This window comes from Solenopsis invicta, chromosome 16 (genome assembly GCF_016802725.1).
Source record: "Solenopsis invicta isolate M01_SB chromosome 16, UNIL_Sinv_3.0, whole genome shotgun sequence".
NCBI classification, from domain to species: Eukaryota; Metazoa; Arthropoda; class Insecta; order Hymenoptera; family Formicidae; genus Solenopsis; species Solenopsis invicta.
This window is the reverse complement of record NC_052679.1, coordinates 26104436-26125911: the sequence shown is the minus strand read 5'-3', so window position 1 is coordinate 26125911 and position 21476 is coordinate 26104436. Positions and strand designations below refer to the sequence as shown.

General features: G+C 29.5%; 1 protein-coding gene across 2 annotated transcripts in view; it reads left to right on the top strand.

The window, feature by feature from the left end:
* The window catches only part of LOC105195905, a 65884-nt gene that overhangs the window by 21054 nt on the left and 23354 nt on the right, over window positions 1-21476 (top strand). For both annotated transcript variants that reach the window (XM_039458211.1, XM_039458212.1), the window contains one exon: window positions 6204-9673. In XM_039458211.1, coding sequence (XP_039314145.1) covers window positions 7539-9673 — 2135 coding nt within the window. In that variant the 5' untranslated portion in view covers window positions 6204-7538. The remainder of the gene's footprint in view (window positions 1-6203; window positions 9674-21476) is intronic.

Here is a 21476-nt window from a genome sequence, read left to right as displayed (position 1 = left end):
AAATTACTTTCTATAAGACAGAATTCGACCAACAGTCATTAAAAGGAAAATACAAGTCAGATGGAATATATTTACAATAATATAATAATAATAAAATTTAAATCTCTATTCCGTTTTTTTCCTTTTCAAAAGTCAAGTTTTATTATTAAGGAATTGTAGAGAACGTCTATTTAACGTCTTCACGGGAATCTCGGGGCCTTGGGACCCCGCCAGCCTCTTTTATTATAGGAAAATCAGTGAGCGTAAATATTGAATGTTGTTTCGTTGCGACTTGTCTTGCGAAAAGATTCCGCCGACAGGTTTCACGGAAGAAAGCGAAAACTGGCTGGAAACCGAAGCAAAACTGTGCAGGCGAGATTGTAAGCAAGAACATGCTAACGCATTTCTACTTCCTTCATCCCTTCTCTTTCGTTTACTTCGTTTCTCTTGCTCTCGACTTTGAAAGAATTGATACGATTAGCGAAACGCCGTTTCCAAAAAATAACGATTTGCACTTTCACTAGCGATTTTAACTTTTGTGTGTGATACGTGAAACGATCAATTTGTTTTGTTTAATAGAATCTAGTTGATTGCAATGCTTTTACAAGTCATAATTTTTTACATTTTTTTTTATTTAGATGACATTTAAATATAATAATTTCAATTTTGCTACATCTTTTAGCCAATTATTTAAATATCTTTTTCTTCTCGCTTTCTTCCTTAAAAAATTTTTTTTACGACACTTAAATATATTCTATAATGTATTCTCTAAATTAATATTATATATATATATATAATATTAATTTATTTTATATTAATATATATATGTATAAAATTAACATAAAAAGTATATTTTAGTTTATTACTTTAAGTTTTAAGTACATACATATTTAACGAATAATAAAATATTCATGATCTCGAATGTACATCATAATCCTTAAATAAACATCTTGCTCATTGCAATTTTCGCTCGCTGAAAGATAACGCGCGCTTCTGCTCTTGCACTGTTACAGCGTTAACGTGTGTGAGATACAAAGTCCGCCATCTCTTAATTTTTTTCTGTTCTTCCTTCTTTCACTTCTATTCCTCGTCTCCTTGCTTCATCCCAATTCTGCGACCATTGATAAGATACCATGATAAGAACGTGATAAACAATTTTTACGTATAATTAAAGCTTAGCGAAATTTGCAGTTTTTACCTGGTTGCTTCTATTTTCAATTAATCTTTCCTATTGTTAACATATTCTTACGTATAATACTGTTTTCTTTCTCAAAACTTGATTTTTTCAAAAGTGATTTCTTTTTGTCATTATTTATTTTTGTCAAAACCAAACTTCAACAAACAACTTTTGTTCGAAATATTTTATCGTCAATCCATCAAAAAAATTTAAAAAATTGTGTCGGCCGATACGAGGATTACTCCATATATATTGTAATAAAATAAAAGTATTTAATAAACAATTTAGTAGTCTTATGTAGATTATTTAATTGAAATTGACTTTTCGTCGAAGCAATTTTGTCTTGAGTAATGCAAAATGTTCAGAAATTATGTATTATAATGCATTATAAAATACTTGTAATAAAAACAATAAATAATAATAATAAATATAAATATATTGACATTAAATAGTTTTATTAGCTTAGTAGATATCTTTTATTTCGCTTTTCACATAATATATACTGGCGTTATTCTTTTTTCTTTTACACGCCGACAGTATCTTTTACAGCCTAAAATTACGCGTGCCGCTGAGCAAGCTGATTATGTCCGCTAAAAATTATACTTGGAGGTTTGCACTTTTCGCTCGCGAAATAAATTCCTTGTGAGATTCAATGAACGCGAGAGAGTCTATCCGAGGATTCGACAGAGAGACAGAGAGAGAGGAAAAAAAATTTTGCAAAATTGGCATATAATCGAATTTCCTTTAAAAATCATTTCTTTTAATACCTCTCTATGTCAGATGTTTAAATATTTTCTGACCATTACTGACAATGAGAACTAATTTTTCTTTTTTGTAACTGCATACAACAAAATCTTTTCTATCGCGCACGTATAACGAAAATAAAAATTTTATATTGCATTACGGATTTTAAAATATTAAAATTTACATTAAAAATGATAGAATTATTTTGTAATTAAATTGTAAAATGAATGGATATGAATATAATTATAAATAACACAATGTAATTTATAGAATTTATATCTCTGTTGAGAGATTTATGAACAACATCGCACGATAAAAGTATCTATATTTCCGGCAAGATTTGCGCTGATTATTGCGCTTTCGCAAGTTTATCATGCGGAAAATATAACGATAAAATGCAAAAATATTGTCGCGATCTAATGTTGTAAGCTAGAACAAAGTGCATAAATAGGTCGTGAGCGATTCGCGTATCGTCGAAACCTCGTAATATCGAAGAACACGAATCTATTATAAATATGAAATGAGAATAAAATTGAAACTGTATTAAAACTTTAAAAATTAAATTACTCAACTATCGTCACGCATTTATTTATGTTTATACGATAATATTAGTTTAACGTTAAAGCATTTTTAATTTTTAACCATAACATTCTCATACATTTTATTCTAATAGATAATTATATAACAAATTAACAAAAACGACTGATTGAGACCTTAACTTGCCAAATTTCGAAATTTAACTTGCGGATACCCTATATAAATATATAATTAATAAAACCTATAAATATTATTTATAGCTTAAGAGAAAAAAAAAGGGAAAGAAAACTTGACGATAATCAGAAATGTATACGTGGAGATTTCATCTCGAAGCATAGCCACTGTAGAGATATTAAATTATGCAACTGCTTTGATATACAACGCTCTTTTTCCCTTATTTATATATTGTATGTATATGTATATGTCATATATGTAACATATATGTATATACAATATATGTATATACAATACATGCGATCGTGCGCGCACAAAATGCATGTATACGTGTATATAATAGCTTGCACCGTCGCCTTTATGACGCGACTTCGCGATAACTGTAATGGCCACTCTCGCAACGCGCAGCCCCATTACCGTCACTCTATTTCACAGTTGATATCCACCCGCTTTCACCCTTCTCTTAAAGAGCGCACCTTGACCTGGCACAACACAAACCCTTTCGCGGGCGATAAAAAGCCATAATGTGCTATTTCTGTACGAGAATTCTTTTATCACTGTACTTTTAGTTTCCTCGAGGAGACATCGGTATCACTCAGATTATGAAGATACATGTAAGGGAAAGGAAGGGAAAGAGGGGGAGGGGGCTTATAGAATATTATAAACTCTCTCTATTTATTTCCTTGAATCTTTACCAAGTAGACATAAATATTTATAATAGAGATTTATTAGCAGTAGATTGATAATCGTAACATCATATACGAGTAGCTGAGATACGCAGAATTTCTTCAGATAAACGGTGTCAACGGAATTAACCAAAAACTGGAGCGAGAAACATAGATTGGATTATGGAATAGAGGTGGGAATACCTACTACTAATTATACTCTGTATAATACATTTTCTTTTCTTCACTATAAAACTTGGAAATATGAGCGCAAATTTTTTTTTTTTTTTTTAGTCGTTCACTTTTCTAGAGAATAACAGTTACAGAAGAATAGTCCTCATAAAATAATATCTATCGATGTGATTGGCGATCATTGGACGGGCGTTTTACCGGAATCTGCGATCCGAACGGATACTTGCATCGTGTAATGCGCGAGCTGAGATCTCGCTGTAAAGGCCCGGTACGCCGTCAATGTAAAGGTTGTTGCATCGAAATTGAAGGCATTGAAATTCTGCGTATCCCCCGCGCGATTTCGATGTAATAAAGATACCATATATACTTATATACGGCCATTGATGGTCCTCCGCGCGGAAGAAAAGTGTGCGCGTGGGATTCGTAAAATTCCACCCTCCATTCGCCCGTGGAAGACGTGATCGCATTTTCGAAATAACGCATGACCTCTTGGTGGTATTTGAGGTTTTCTGATCCTTTTGCCTCTCATTAGCGTTCGCTAATTAATTAGCAATTAGTAGAATTGGAATTTCACTGACAAATGCGAGAACACGCGTATCCAATGTTATCGGTACTATCAAGTAAAATATTTAAATCTCGAAATTGTTATATTATTAATTATATTACATTACGTTACATTATATTATAGCATATTATTATATAAACACATTTCTTTTATATTATACATTTTTATATTATATATTATATTAATATGTTATATACATATATATATTTATACATCATTGTGTTATATATAATATTGTAGTATTTATTTTATTATACAATATGCGTATAATAAAATGAATACTACAATATTATATATAAATTAGAATATTATTATAATAAATTATAATAATTATTTACAAAATGTAGTAATATTATTTATTTATGAAAAAAGTTAAATAAATATAGAAATAATGGTGCGATAATTACTGTAACTATCGTTTTCTCTTTGCACAAATTTAATCATATGTTAGACGATATATTTAGACAAGATTCGAATGTTATATGATAGTGTGTCTATTCGACCGCTTTAAATAAACAGAAAAGAAACAAGTGATTACGTCACGATTCGCGCCATGTCATTTGTACATGTCTGATTTTGTACGCTATAGTGCGATATAAATAACAACAAAATGTGGCATATGTATAGTACATGCGAGTATACGACAGCAACTATAGAATATAAAAGCAGCGGATACCACTGCGCGCTGTCGTAAAAATAACGCGCTGGCCAGTCTCATTATCGGCTTGAATTACATACTATGCATCACATATTACACTACGACGATGTATCGCGGTGCAACGCGGTGCATCGACATGCGTAAACGTAATGTAAAAAAAATTTCAATTAAATCACATACATGCATTTCTTTTTCATTTTCAACAAAAATGATCTTTCCTTCTTTTTTCTTCAAATTAAAAATCAGCTGCGGTTATCTCAATTTGAGAGTATCATCAATTAGAAATTGCGACATTGGAGTTATTTCTTTCTTTACACAAGACTCCAGTTGAATATGCCAAGTGGTTCACAGGTTGTCTCTGTATCTCGATACATCCGTTAATGCCAACGTTTTGTAAACATTACAGTATACTTCCGAGCGAAAAGAGCAACCTGCTACTGAGTTGCTCTTCTAAGTTGCTCTTCCCTATGTGCTATTTAATGAGATAGAGAAGGGAAAGGACCAGAAGGGCGAGGGGGAGGGGCAAAAAAAGCGGAGGTACAGGAGGAGAAAAATCGCTAGAATTATGTGGTGGAGGTGATCACTTTTTAGATCGATCGGCTGGTCAGTTTTCGGTAACACTTGGATAAACGCTCAGCATTGCTTCTCAGTGCAGTAAACTGCAATGTTCAATGAAACGTTGGCTTTAAACGATGTATCGAGATACGGAGACAACTCGAATCGTAAATCTCTTGGCATTCTTGAAAAGAATATTTGTAAAAATTTTATTAACATTTTACGTAAAGTTTAAAGAACTGAAAAATGTATTTAAAAATTTAAATTAGAAATATTATTAAGCACCGATTAATCACCAACGATTTCACCGAAAATGGTGTTTTTCTTCTCCCATTTGTGCTAGCCACCATCTTATTATTATACTAATATTGAATATTTTTTTTATTTGTTACTGATATATGCATACACATTTTTTCAATTATATCCTTTGTTATTTTTATTCACAAATTTACTATTTTTAAAGGAGATACGTTTTTGAAAAAATCAATAGATGTGTGTAATTTACAGATTGGTTGCTCAAATCATTTTGCACTACGTCATAAAAAAGAAACTTGTAAAAAATTAATTTGTATATTTTTGGATAAAGATTAAATATATTATAATAGGTATTTTGAACGTCATGCGCTACAATTTCCAATATTAATATGCGTGTAAATTAACGTCAAATGAAAAGTATAAATAATTGAAGTAATAGTCTCTTAGTTCAATTTTCTTCATCTTATCATATTTTTAATATGATATGTGACATGTTGATAAGTTTTATTTCATTAAAAAATTTACAATATCTACATATAATAAAGTTAAATTTTTCAAAACTGTTGTGACAAAGTATTTCTCAATTTAAGATCGTATTAAGCATTAAAGACTCAAAAGAAGTAATCAATTTTTTGTTAAATTATATGTGTATTGATTTTAATATAATTTTCCATATAGTAATAATATATTTTTTTGTTTCAGGCGATGCGACGGTGAGAACGCACAGTGTCGCGGTGCCAGGCATTTTTCTTGAGATTCAGTTAATTCTTTAATTGTGATTGACCGTTTAATTATTTGTGTGAATACAATAATTCTTCGACATAGTTTTTGAGTACTTAAAGTACGGTAAAAGTGCCTCGAGTGCATCCGTTTTAAAAATTTGTGCGTGCGAAACGTCGGTGCGTCGCGACGTCGCGTCGGGTTATCTTTTGGGATCATTCTTTGGGAGCTCTGGCCGACGGGAGATGTATCGAAAGGGCAAGTTGCAGCGATGCGACAGCGACTACCGACCGCCCGATATACACAGATAGCGTATATGATCTTAGAGAGTCACGCAAAGGATGCGGATCAAAGTTGCAATTGAAATACGAGGAATATCGATTGAAAAAAGAAAGATTTAGATCTGAAGACGAGGATAATGACGAAGGAAAGGACTTTAGAATAACAGATGGATCGGATGAGTTATCGGACGTGATCGACGATCAATTGACGGTAGATCATGTTGGAAGATTTGGAAAAGCGGAGAGTTTCTTGAAGAGAGTGGTAAAAAAAAATTTAACCGACAGATGTGACAGATTGCTAAAAACTATTAAACAGGGTCAATTATTGTTGAAGAAAAATACTAGGCAAAATTCAGATCCGAGGAAAGATATTGAAGAAAAGTCTTGGCCATTAAGGGAAAACATTCTAGAGAAAGCACCATTGGACAATATAAATGGTCAGTCAGTCAATTTAGAAAAGCAAGAAGATACAGTAAAAAGTTTAAAGGAAGATACTAAGAATTCTCCATCGTTTTTAAAGAAGAATATTCAAAGAAGAGCTAACAGAAATCATCAGAGTCCGGTACTTGGAAAAGACGTACAAAAAAATCCACGACTGCTGGAGAAAGATATCAAAAATTCATTATTGGTGAGGAAGAAAATTAAAAAAAGAGAAGAAGAATTATTAGTCAAAATACATGATAATTACAGCAATTCTTTATTAACGAAAGAGGAAAGCAATAAAGACGTCGCTAAAAGTTTCCCGTTGCCAAAGAAAAATGCTGAAGAGTATTCGTTGACGAAGGCAGATTTTGAAAAAGGTGTCGGAAAAAATGTATTATCGTCAATTAGGAACATCCGGAAGAACGTAGATAATGAGATTTCTCAATTGAGAGGAAAAAATGTTGACGAAACTAAATTATTATTCTCAAAGGAGTACCTCCAAGAGGATTCATCATCACTGACGAGAAGCGATGCTAAGAAAAGTCCACATTTGAAATATAAAAATGTGGATAATTCTCTATTAACAGAAAAGGATATCTCAATTGATCCACTAATGCAATTGACAAAAAGAGACTTTCGAAAGAGCTTGGAATTGTCGAAAAGCGCCTTCGAAGAAGACATATTTTTAACAGAGGAAGATTCTGAAAACACTCGGCAGTTAACAGTTGAAAGTTCCTTATTATCGCAGAGAAAAGACATTCCTAATGATTCACAATTACGATTAACAGAAAGAACTGTCCAAGATGATTCTTTATTGATGAAGAATCTTATTTCTTCAGTTGAGAATGAAAAAGACATTCCTGTAGTTTCACACTTACATTTAATAGGAAGGGACAGGATCCAAGAAAATTTTTCATTGACGAAGGACGTTTGTTCTCCCACTAGGGACGTCATTTTTTCAGCTAAGCAAGACGTTTCTTTGCCCGAAGAAGAGAAAGGCATTCGCGAAGAAAATGTATTATCGCAATTAAAAGGAAACATTGCTCAGAATAGTTTTTCTTTGATAAGAAAACATCGCTTCGTAAGTGAAGAAGATAAAACTTCAACCGAGAAGAAAGAAGAGAGAGAAAAGGCTGTCTGTGACAATCCCTCGTTGAAAGTAGACTCGCGTTTAACTATTGTTGATGATCAAGCAGCATATTCCACGCCTACTTTAAGACTCGAACGAGTCAAGAGCGATTCGATAAATCTCTCTTATCAATCATCCGTCGTTCACAGACGTTGTCTTCCAAAGGTCATTCGGCAGAATTTTCAGGGATCTGAGAAGAAAGTGCGAAAAGGAAGTAATAGTATCTACAAAGTGAAGCGATCACCTCCGCCGGAGGAAGATTGGTCGGGTCAAGAGTCAACGGGATCCGATAACAGTGGGTCAGCTGATAAACACGATGAATCTATCGTGAAATGTAAACTCGTGGTTTCGAATCGCTTTGCGAAACATCAGTCGATCGCCAAACCACCCGAGGAGCATATTAAGATCTTTGAGATTTCTGCCTGTTCTCAACGTTCAATAGATATCTCAAAAAAAGTTTCACCAGTCGACTTTATCATCGAAGGTGTGCCAGAATATTCGAATTTTGAAAAATATTCCAAGAAGAATCCAGCGATTAAAGGAAAGGAGGATACTAACTTTGATGAAAATTTAAAATGTCAAATCGTCAAATTGCAGGAAGAAACATTAAAGAAACCAATCGTTAAGGTAAAAGGTTCCGAAGACATCTTTACGAATCAAATTACCGAAGGAGATACTAATAACTTGCTTACGTTGAAAATAATTAATAATCTTGAAGCTCCGTATCATCAACGATCAATTCGTCGAGATTCGAAAGACTCTTTTGATTTTATAAATCATCACTTTGATAATCCTGTAGAACCGCGATTGCCATTAATAGCGTATTCTGAAGAGGAACTTTCTGGAAAAAGAGGCATCTCCACGATAGAAGATCTCCACTCAATTGCAAAGATAGAAAAATCCAAAAAAATTTTTAAGAATACGACCGTCAAAATACATAGCAACGATTCATCTACATATACATCGAAAATAGTCGGCAACCTTGAAGTTTTGAGGCAACAATTGATCCAGAAATATCCCATTGTTACAGATGGTCGATTAGATTCACAGAATTCACAGAATTCACAGAATTCACAGAATTCACAGTTACCATTGCTCGAACGGAAGTTATTGGAAAGTGAGAAGAGACGTAGACTAATCGGCAAGAGACTCCACAAAAATCCCAAAATGAGATTAAACGTCAAATTTATCCGTATTCGTGACAAGTTTGTGCTATGTCTAAGTGCGCTCGCCATCGTCTTCACGTTACTGCTGGTGATGGATTTGCAGATGGACTTGGGCTACAGCGGCCATCATTTGAATCCTAGCCATGCTCGAGTCCGAATCGGCGATCCGCCGGACGCCGACACCGTCTATAATAATTTCCGTCGGAGATTTCTTCAACGTGGTAACGGTAGCCGCGAACAGACTAATAGCGAAGTAACGCCCATCGTTGAAAACTCCAAGAAAAGTCAAGTAACGCCATTGTCGACGATGAGAAAGCACGACGATTTCACGGATTTGCAGGACTTGGTGGTAAACGGATATGAGCTGAACGTTGACGAGGGAGTGGCGAGAAATAGCGGAGAGGACCGAGAATATAATCCAACGATCGGAGAACTGAGAAAGATGACGTTGAAGTGAGTAACGAAATTGATGAAAATGAGCGAATCTTTTATAGTTTGTATACAAATATATTTTGTACACTGAGAAAAAGTTATTGAATCGAGGAATTGAATTTTTTCTACTTGATAACATTCTTCAGTTTTACTATTTAGATACTTGACAATAAATATAAATATTTCAAGTAAAAAATTTAATCGAGTTGACAACTTTTTCCTCAATGTACAAAAACGCTAATTTTTGAAAAAAGAAGATGAAAAAGAGGTATTAGCAACTATACTCGCAAGAAATGAAAATCTTTGAGAAAGAGAGAGAGAGAGAGAGAGATATCTTTTTTATTTTCAATTTGTTGTTTATATAGAATACCTATGCAGTAATTTACACTCTACTAAATACTTATTCATAAATTTCTAATGTTTAAGCTTAATTAATTCAAACTTTTAATTTTTTACAATTATAAATAAATTTTATATTTATTTTTTTAAACAAGATTTTTTGTTGTTAACAGAATTATTTATACACGGATAACAAGAAAGCAAGTTTTTTTAAAATTTGTAATAAAATTCTTTCTATACAAACTTAAACTTATCTCCTCTTTTGTTTCTAAATTCTTTGTTTATTTATATGATATTTAAATATAATTTTTGATAATTTCTTTATAATTTTTTCTTCTTTGATGTGTTAGTGCGGCTTTAGGTGTTGCGGGATGCGAGTCGGCGGCGCATGCACGAGTGCGTTTGCCGTTTGCAAACGTAATTATACCGATGACAGTCAGAACGAACATACGTAATCTTAGCGTGCGTGTGTAGATCTGTTTACGTGTACACACACACACACACACACACGACGGAAATGTTGGTACAGGTGCGCGATGTTCCATGGCATCTTCGTGGAACGTTGGAATTACGTTTCGTTATAATCTCGGTAGAGAACGCATATAAAGACTGTTGTTGGGTCTATTCGATCCTACATCATTGTTCCGCTTGGAATGATTCCCACTTCATTATTTTCACAATACTTTTGGAGACCTTGTTATTAGAAAAGTAGACTAAATGGAAAGACATTCGGTCAGAAAATTTTCGTGATTTTTTTCTTTTAACAAATCTTTTTATTTCTTTAGATATATTTGCTATCTCTTCCAATTTTATTCTCATAAATACTGAAATTTTTATATTAAGTTCAAAGATTTCTCGTATTAATGCTATTATATATTTTGTGAGACGTGAAGGTCACTTTATTGTATCATGAATGTGATTATACATTGATGACGGAAGCACGATGATTGCAGTTACGACGATGCTCTCTAGTTTTCCGTGACGATACGTAATTATTGATTATTATACATAGTGCACGAAATTGCGTATTTGATAAAACTTAAAAATAATGCGAGACTAATTTAAACAAATACCATGAGATCTTTCTAATCAACAGACATCAAGAATTTTTATTTCATTTTTGTTAAATTATTTTTCTCGAGTTAAACTTTACGCTGAGACAATAGTGTTGACTAAAGTATTTCTTGAACGATCTAAAGTAGATTTTATATTATGCATTTTATTACATAATATATTACACTCTTATATCAAAAACTTAGATAGAGAAAATTAATTGGTTTTGCTGATAACAATTTTTGTTACTTTTGTAAAAAAAAATACATAATTAAAATCGATACGAGTGATGAGATATTAGTATTTCTCTTTTTCAAAGCACAAATTAAAATTTTGTCGAAACATCCGTTTAAGTTAACTGCAAAGTAGAATTGTATACATCGAAGAAAGATGTCATATTGACTACATTTGTGTTAATGTGATTACATTTCTTCAGTTTAATTTGACTTAAATATATAAATATCTAAACTATTTAGAATTAATTAAAATCAATTATACAATGAGAAAAAAAGTTGTTAACTTGACTACATTCTTTCAACTTGATTAAATTTGTTTAGTTAAACTGAATTAAGAAATTTAATTAAAATTAAAGAATTCTAGTTTAACACATGATCGTTCAGCTAGAGTTCAAGTATTTTTAAGTTAAATTAAATTTCTTCAGTTCAATTATTAAAGAAATTTAATCTTGAATTGAAAAATTTAGTCAAGTTAACAACTTCTTTTTCATTGTCACTATGAAACAATTTATTTATACAATATTGCAATGGTAAATTGCGTTAATAGTTATATACATACACTGCGAAAGAAAAACTTATTAAATTTAATAAACATTTGTTTGAATACTTGCAATGAATACAAAAGACTAAGAAAAATCGATATTTATATTAATTTATCCAACTCGCTTCATTTTCCAATTCGTGAATAAATATATAGTTATCTTTTTAATCTTTTAATTCGCTTGTACTTATTGGTCATATTCTTACATTATTTGCACACATCCAGCTTGATTAGTTAATTAAAATTATATTACGTTAATATGTGCAATGTATAAATAATATACATATTGAGAAATATTTTCAATGCAGAATCCATTTCAGATTTTTATGAAAAAATCAGAGCTATTATATATTTTCTTCCATCTTCCGTCTAAAATATATTATTGTATTACGCGTTTGAAACCATGAAGTGCGTTAGATCATGGTGAATTACGAAGGGAAATGCGTCATCAGCATGCGTCCATTCATTGTATGTTACGTTAGCATTTCTCGTCATCTCGTGTCACCTTGCGGCTAATTCTCGGAATGCTGCTTGCATTCAATAATGATAATGCATTTCAAAAATGAGCAGACATTAATTCTGCATATTCGTAATGCGACGTATAATTAAATTATAAATTAATTAATATTTAAATTATCATTAAAATTTGTCAACTTCATTAACATTTGTCAACTTTAATATGCCCATTTGTTTATTTGTTCATCGATCTGTTGACTGCGCCTGTTTATAAACCTATATTACGATTGACCATCCAATTAATTAATTATTAACAAGTTTAGTCGTTAATGTTGTCAAATTAAAAATATATAAGCCAATAAATTAATATCACGTTTTTACATAAATTTTTATTTTATAAAAAAGTAGTTGAAATTTTCTAATAAAATATTCTTTACGGTATATATTAAACAAATTAAGATCGGTATATGCTTAAACTAATAATGTAAGAATATGGTTAATAAATACGAATGAATTAAAGAATTAAAAAGGACGATTGACATTTATTTTTTGAAAAAAATGAAGGAAGTCGCGAATAACTAATTAATACGTTTAACGTCAACTTTTCTGGAAAAAGTGAAAAGTGAAAAGACATTTTGGAAATTATGGAAAATAATGTAAATGCTGTAAACGTACACTATATTATATATTTTTTATGCGTGTTGAAAATTACTTGAAAATTAATTATTAATGTAAAAATTACATTTTCGACATAGCAATTTAATAAAATGGCGCCTTTAGACTTATCTGTGTTACCATATATAATACATGTGCCATGTAAAAAATATACTGTTGCTTTTTTGAGCTTTGAAATTTTTTGAATAGGTTAGAAGGTGGGATTGGGGGTTGGGGGAGGGAGAGGGAAAATGAACGAGCGCGAGGAAATAACACAAAAGCGAGATGTATTTCAAATATTTGAGGTAAAGAGAACGGATAAAGCTGATTTAAATCTCGCCGATATAAAATGTCTAACAAACGGAAAAAAATTCTCACGCTTTCTCGGGAATTGACGTTGTGGGATCGGAAATAATCTCAATCTCAATCGAAGGAAACAATACTGATCCGAGGAAATGAGAAGATTACAGGTTCTATCGAATTGTTGCCATCTTGTCGAATTAACACCAATTTAGAATATAATTACAACCGAATTGAAATACGAAAGTTGTTGATTAATATTTCGAGAAAAAATTTTATTTATAAAGATCTGATATTTTATTACTACTATTCTTTATATTTAATAAAAAATTAATTTAATAATACAAAGTAATTGATAATTAAATATTAAATAAATAAAAAAGGATTACTCGTTATATATAAAATTTATATAACTATACATGTGTAATAAACAACATTTGATTCATCTTATTTTAATTTTATTTTACTACTTAATTTTATTACTAACCTTTTTTGAGTTTACTTATATATTTACTTAATTTAATTATTTATATAAATTCTTTCATTTGATTATATTTTATGTTACATATTAAGTTTAATTATATTTTAATTTTATAAATCTAATACATGCATTAAAATTATAATAATCACTTTAATATGTATAATAAAATTAATATAAATGAATAAGGGAATTTATATAAATAAATAAAATTAAAATAAGACAGATTAAAATTGTACTGTGATTTATTTATTATGTATATAAATATATAAATTTTATTTTATTTCTTTCTTACTAAACGAGTATCGTTTTTAAAATCGCAAGACAGAATAAGACACAAATAAAATTTTAATTGCTGCATTTTCATTCATCGCGATTATTTTGAATCCGTTTGCTTTATTTAATGCACACACGCGCACACGAATTTAATTGTTACGAAGATAACTGTAACGATCGTTACGCGTCATGTGGGTTACAAAGCAAAATCACATTTTTCACTATTGTGCGATTTACGAAAAACGAAAATGCTTATATGCATTACTGCTTTGTTAATTTTAAAAATAGAACGTCCTAAATAAGTGTGCGTATTAAAAATTAAAATTATAATGACTAACTTAACAATTTAATTAATACAAATAGAGAGTTTATATAAATTAATAAAATAAGTTTATAGGCAAAGAAAGAAAACGATTAGTATAAAGGAATACAATGGAAATAAAACAAATTAAATTTGTTTATGATATGTATACATATATAAATATATGAATCGTATGAATAATTACATGTATAACAAAAGTTGTATGTTTGTGCCTGGTTAATTATCAATTTATTTAATATTTAATTATCTGTTGCTTTTTATTATCAACTCAATTTCTATTTAAAACATAATTTATTTAATATTATAATATAGATTAACAAAGTTTGGTATACATTATCATGAATACAATGAAGAAAGTATTTTCAGTAAAAGAAAATTTGTAATTTTAAACAATCAAACTAAAGAAGAATCTTTGTTTATACATAATAACTTTCTTTATCGCATATCCATGTTTCATGGCTGATTGCATTTCTAACGAGCTTTGCGATCGTAAAATACAAGGTATAGAGTTTTGTTACATTGCACGTGTTCGTGCGCGTGCGCGTAGATGCGCGCGCGCGCGCTTGTGTGTGTGTGTGTGTGTGTGTGTGTGTGTGTGTGTGTGTGTGTGTGTGTGTGTGTGTGTATACATTTGTGTTAATCGTGAAACATGAATTGCCAATATTTTTAACATAGAAAAAAAAAAGAAAATAAAATGAATTGAAAATGATTGAATCATAAAACCTTGTCAGTTGTTTAATTTCTCACCAACGAATTCTATTAATCCTTATCGCGCGATTTCATTCAACAACAATCAGAAACCGACGTAAAATTGCTGAATCGAGAAGGAAATATATTTTACGCATATTACACAGTGCTATGAAGAATAACTATAACGGTATCTTTCGAGAGAGTGTAAAATTTTTCGATGAGTATAAAGGGAATATATTTTTTAATTAGATTTTCTTATGAACATTTTCTTTAATAATGTTTTGTTTTATTATGAACATTTTTGAAACATTAGTTTTTCAAATAATTACAATTCTAATTTTATTAAAAAAATTAAACTTTTTATTAAAATTTTTAAAATAAATTTAAAAAAAATTAAATAGTACAGAAAACTTAAATAAGACAAAACTAAAACAAATAACCAGCAGAAAAGAACAGTCGTGCATTAACAGCTTTAGCTACAACTTTTTCTTAGCTAAAATACACATACATTCATACATATATAAAACGTATAACGTTTGGGGTCGATCGTCCATTAGAAATACAGTTATGTAATTGCTGCACGCAAGGATAAACTGGATTATCGTATCCGTGAAACTGGATATACCAGTTGCATATCGTGACCGATATCCTGTTGTGAAATAATACAGTTTATAAAAATATATTGTGTTATAAATAAAATTAGCGAGAAAAGAAATGGTTGGGATCATCTCTTTCAAAACGCCGCTTTCATCGACTTTCCATTTGTTTTTAATTAAAGGGTTTTCTGTATGATAAAAAGAACTGATTTTTTAAATTTAATATTATTAATATTTAAAGTCTTCAAAACACATTCTTTAAGTATGTTGTCGATACTTATTTGATAATTTGAACCATCACTATCATAGTCTGTTCATATTTAATTATGTGTATTATACTGTTCATAGTTATTCATTGCGATTTGCAAATAACCGTAAGATAAAATTTGAAATGCAGAGTATGGTTTTATTAAGTTAATTTGTGACTTAACATTGATTAATATACATTGCAGTCTTGAAAATGTTTTGGAAATGAAAAGTAATAAAAGACAAAATTAAACCGCACCGAAAGATATTTGCTGACAAAATAAAAGATAAATTTCGTTTATAAGTAGCAGCGGCAAAGGAGATCAGAATAACCAGAATACTTAAAAGAAAAAAGAAAAGAAAAAAATAAGAAATATTTAATAAAGGAAACAGAGACAGATTATTATATGCCTGTAAGTCCTTCTTTTACTGGAATTAGAATCGTAATGTATTGATTATTTCTATTTATAAAAAAAGCCAATTAAAAGATTTTTGTCATAAATTAAAAGAAAATTTCTTATACAGATCGTTTTCGTCAAGTTTGGATATTTTTATTTTGTTTCAACGAAAGTCACATTTCTCTTAAATCAGAGAGTTTAGCTTTTTTTTAGATGTCCAGAAGAATTATCATTCCTCACCGCTTCTATGCATTTTTTTACAAGCTGTCAGTGTATGTGTACAATATGTGAGAAAGTAACATGTTAAAAAACGTACTAAAATATTACTAAAATAGTAGTAAAACAGTATTCAAAGTTTATATAATATTATTTGGTTTTGTGTCTTTCTACAAAAATTCCCAAAATTCTTTTTTTCTGGCTTCTCAAAGGAGAATAAAAACTTTACATATTTTTATGTGTAAAAAGGATTATTTTTTTATTCCTTTAACGTTAATTATGTTTAAGATTTTACAGTGGAAGATACTCTCGTTATTGGAATTAAATGTTCGTTCGACGCCGTCGTAAACAAGGATACCGCTTCTTATCGTAGCTTATCAAATAAGAATGATAAGAATAATCTATGATAGACAAAGAAAAGAAAAAAAAACGCCGAGAATTTTTAATTATCTTTAATTATACGTTCTCATTAAATTTACTTTATTATTACTTATGATATATTTTCGTATGCAGTATAATAAATAATTGAAAATTAAACAATAAAGTTAACAAGTTAATAAATTTTACTGTAACATAGTTAAGTTTAAATGCGTTAATTTTTAATATCAATATTATTTAAAATCAGTTATTTTTAAAACATATAAACTTTAATTTGTTTATTTTTCTTCTAAATTACAAATTTATTTTTAAATATATATATATATATATATATATATATATGTATATATAAAAGAAAAAATACATTCCTGTGCAATATTTGAGAAATAATATTCTTCTATTTTATTTTACATAATCTTAACTTACAAATAAAATTTATTTAACTAATGAGAAATGGCAATACCGATCGAAAGCGGTAAATGTATTGCCATTTCTCGTTAGTTTAATTTGTCGTTACATTTTCCGGTCATATTAGGATTATTTGTAAATTTATTTAATAATGTATAAAATTGTAATTGTTTTATTATTTAAAGCAATTTAATTTAAAAAAATTATGATATAATGCTTTTTAAAATTTACTTTTAATTCAACTTAAGTTAATTTAATCAACTTTTAACTGAGTGAATTTTACGTTTATGCAACTTTTAACATAATTAAATTAATTGTAGAAACCGTTAACTTTAACTTAATTTAGTTAAGAGAAATATTAATTTACTGAACTTGGTTCATGTGTAATGTAACAATTTAATAAATAATTTGAAAATTTAACAGATAAAATTTGAATTCTAATTGTACGCTATTATTCCGTATTCATCTTTTCTTTAGATTCATTACTCTGATAAGCCATATCTTTTTATATCACAGCCGTGTGCATAGCAGAAGCAAAATTAATTAGATTAGAATGCCATAGACGGCTAACAGAATCTGCAGGTCTATAGATCGTCTATAGATCCGTCGGATTCTCGCTCGGTTAGTTTCGGTTTATACACAATGAGCCGAAATTAGGTCAATAGCAGTCTCTCTGTCTCGTCAGTTTCCGGCAAACAGTACTGCCTATTCTCGAACCTGCTTGCCTGTCCAAATTGTCATATGTGATCGGGATTGAGACAAAGAGAAACATGGGAAATTGATTTTGCTTCTACTAATATTGAGAGACTGTAGCTCAAAATATAAAAAAGGAGATATACGTTTTAGATTTCAGATATTCAATTGAATTTTATCTTTAATAATCTTAGTTTTCGTAATTCTATGTTGTATAATACTTTGTTTGCCATAATAATTTAGTAAGATATAATAATGTATAATAATTGAAGGATTTTGTAAAAACCAAAGCAAATTCACAAAGTTAAACTTTCAAGAAACAAAAAACTTTTCATCTTTAAATCATTCGTTATATAAATATGGTAATTTTTTTACAGATATTTAATAGGTATAAGAATAAAGTTGTAAGTTTTTTGATTAATATCTTAGGAGAAACCTATTTAGAAAAAAAAATTAAAAAAAAAATTAAATAAAGTAAAAACCTCTAGACTCGTTTGATTCTCGCAAGACATGTACATTTATTATTTATATTTATATTTTCTATTTTTTTATTTGCTTCTTGGACCAAGATTATTCACGATGTGATGCCACTAATAGAGAATGATTTGGCCATAATCAAGATTTTGTTTTAATGGACTTATTTGGTTTTTGTAGGAAATTTTTAATTATTTTTAATAAAGAGCGAATTTGAATTGATGGTACCACCAAAGAGTAGATAATTCTTTATAAAAGAATGAGCTAAAAGTTTTTTGTTGACTTTTTTGTTTCGGAGACCAATTTAATAATTAGAAAATTAAGAAATTAACAATATATTCAGGCTTTTTTAAACTTAAATGACGTGTGTGTGTGTGTGTGTCATATATAAATGTATACAATATATACAATATACACACCTACAAATATCTCAGAATAAGGGGATAGATTATATTGAAAGGGACAAAAAGTGGCGGAAGAGGGAAAGAGATGAGGGAAAAGGAACTGTGTGGACCGGATCGTTCCGCTCTAGAAAATGCGGAGACGCATTTCTCTCTTGGGGAAAAGCCATTTTCTCGGCTCTCGTCCTGTGCCGCCTGTTTACCCCGCCAGCTCATCTATAATTTCTATCCTCGCTTGTTTACGATGCGTCGTCTCGCAGCAGCGCGCAGCGCCTTGACGCGTCAAATCTGCGTTTTTATTTCCAATCTCAATGAAATATCGGAAAAATTCCAAATTTGTGGTTGTCGATTTTTCCGGCTTCAATTAATTTCTACGCGCACAAAATTGCAAATTAAATTACCATTTAAGTATATGCTTTCTAAAGTTAAATTGTAATAATTGAACTCTTTCTTTAAATATGAAATAATTTAACGCAAAAGATATCTAATTCGTGAAGGTACATAGTTTTATTTATTTTATTTTATTAGATTAAATTCGGTAAAAGGACATCATCGGAAAAATTAATACTTTTATTTAAAATATAATTAATGTATCCTGCATTGATTTTAAAAAAGATGCTTATTTTAGATAAACAATTATAATTAAATGTATTTAAATGAAATTTTATCGAGTATCGGTATAATATCATATTAAAAGAAAATAGGAAAATTAAAAGCAAATTGATTGAAATTCACAAGTATTGTTTTTAAAGATTTAGAATATCTCGTGCTATACATAATAATTCTAATCTTTCTTGATTTTAACGCTCTTCCATTATTCGACATCAATGTTTTTTTTAATTTCTGAGAAAAGTGATCACGTTCACTGCCAGCCAATTCGATAATATTCTTCTGTTGAGAAATTTCGTTGAGAAATTTCTTTGACTGAAAACGTGTTATATCATCCGTTGAAAATAACATTCGCAACAAATTCGTTCGATACCGTGTCAATATTAATAAACACACAATTTAACATGAAAATATTTCGTTGAAGTGAATTTAAAACACAAAATGGCACGATAATTCGTTTTTAACTTTTGTTCGCGAGAATCTGTTTTGTGATAAAAATTCAATTAAACGAAATAGAGCAGTGAGGACGACGTTGCGTTATTGTTACGCAAAACAATGACTTATTCCCCTGGCGATGGGGTCACGGCCTCGTGTATCCTCTCTGATAGCGTAGACTATAGTTGTTACACGACAACGTTTACACGTTGTAACCCTAAGGGAAATGCATGCTAACATTTCCCTTGCAACACTTCGTGTTGCGACATGGTCGATATTACAAGCGAAACTTGTCCCAAAGACGGTTGCCATACTTTTCATCTGAGATATTGAAAATTTTAAGCAATTCTTTTAACAATTTTATTCATTTTCCGATAGTTTGGAGAAGAATTTGAATTATCTTCTATTAAAAGAATCTTGTATTACAGCAATGTGTTTAAGTCATTTCTAAAAATTATATATGCTATCGTAAAACGTTTAGTAATATGTTTTTCAAAATAAAAAATTAATTATTTTGATAATTTTATTGTCGTCAAATGTAACGAGATAAATTTAAAGATAAAAATATGAAAATCAAGAACGTGTTTCCAACTGATATTATAATTGTTCAATTTTTATAATTTCTATTTATTTTTGCGCGCATGTCAACCTAGTTTTTTCCAAGTGAAAAATTCATACTGTGTGTGTGTGTGTGTGTGTGTGTGTGTGTGTGTGTGTGTTATGTGTCTTTATATTGAATCTTTTTTTTATAGCATATTTAATTTAAACAAATTATTAAGTGTTTTTATAATAATGTACATGCTTTGAGAGAACAGTGTTTGACTATGATTGCATAGTAAAATAATGATGGTTATGAGTTATGAGTTTAATTACAATAGTTACTATGTGTTATATCGATAGTAATGACAACTTTATAGTTTTATCAACTATGAACAAATTAAATTATAACTTTGAAATTAAAATAGTAAAATATTAAGATATGAACGGCGATAGTAATAATACAGCAATATAAGGTAGCGGGTAAACTTCTATAATAGGATAGTCTCTAATGTCACTTAGACATGTAGATCTAATACATAACAATAAAAATAAATAAGTAAATATTATATATATATACATACACACACACACACACACACACACACACACACACACACACACACACACACACACACATATATATATATATTTACTTATTTATTTTTATTGATATGTATTAGATCTACATGCTAGGTAACATTATAAAACATATATATATATATATATATATATATATATATATATACTATATATAGACAAACAAAGCCAATTAAATCTAATATATGTATAAATTATAATACATTAATAAAATAATAATTCTGTACTATATAAATTTTTAACTGTATTATAAATAAAATTATTTTGAAAATGTCTTATGAATATCTTTGAATTAGTAGTACAATAAAAAGTGGGAAATAATTTCTCATAAAAAATATATATATATATATATATAAATTTTTGTGTGTGTGTGTCTTTGAAAGAAATGCCTTTACAAATAAAATAATTAAAAAAAATATATATATATTTATATATGTATAAAATATATATTTATATAAACAGGTAACTTAATCATAAAACTAAGAAAA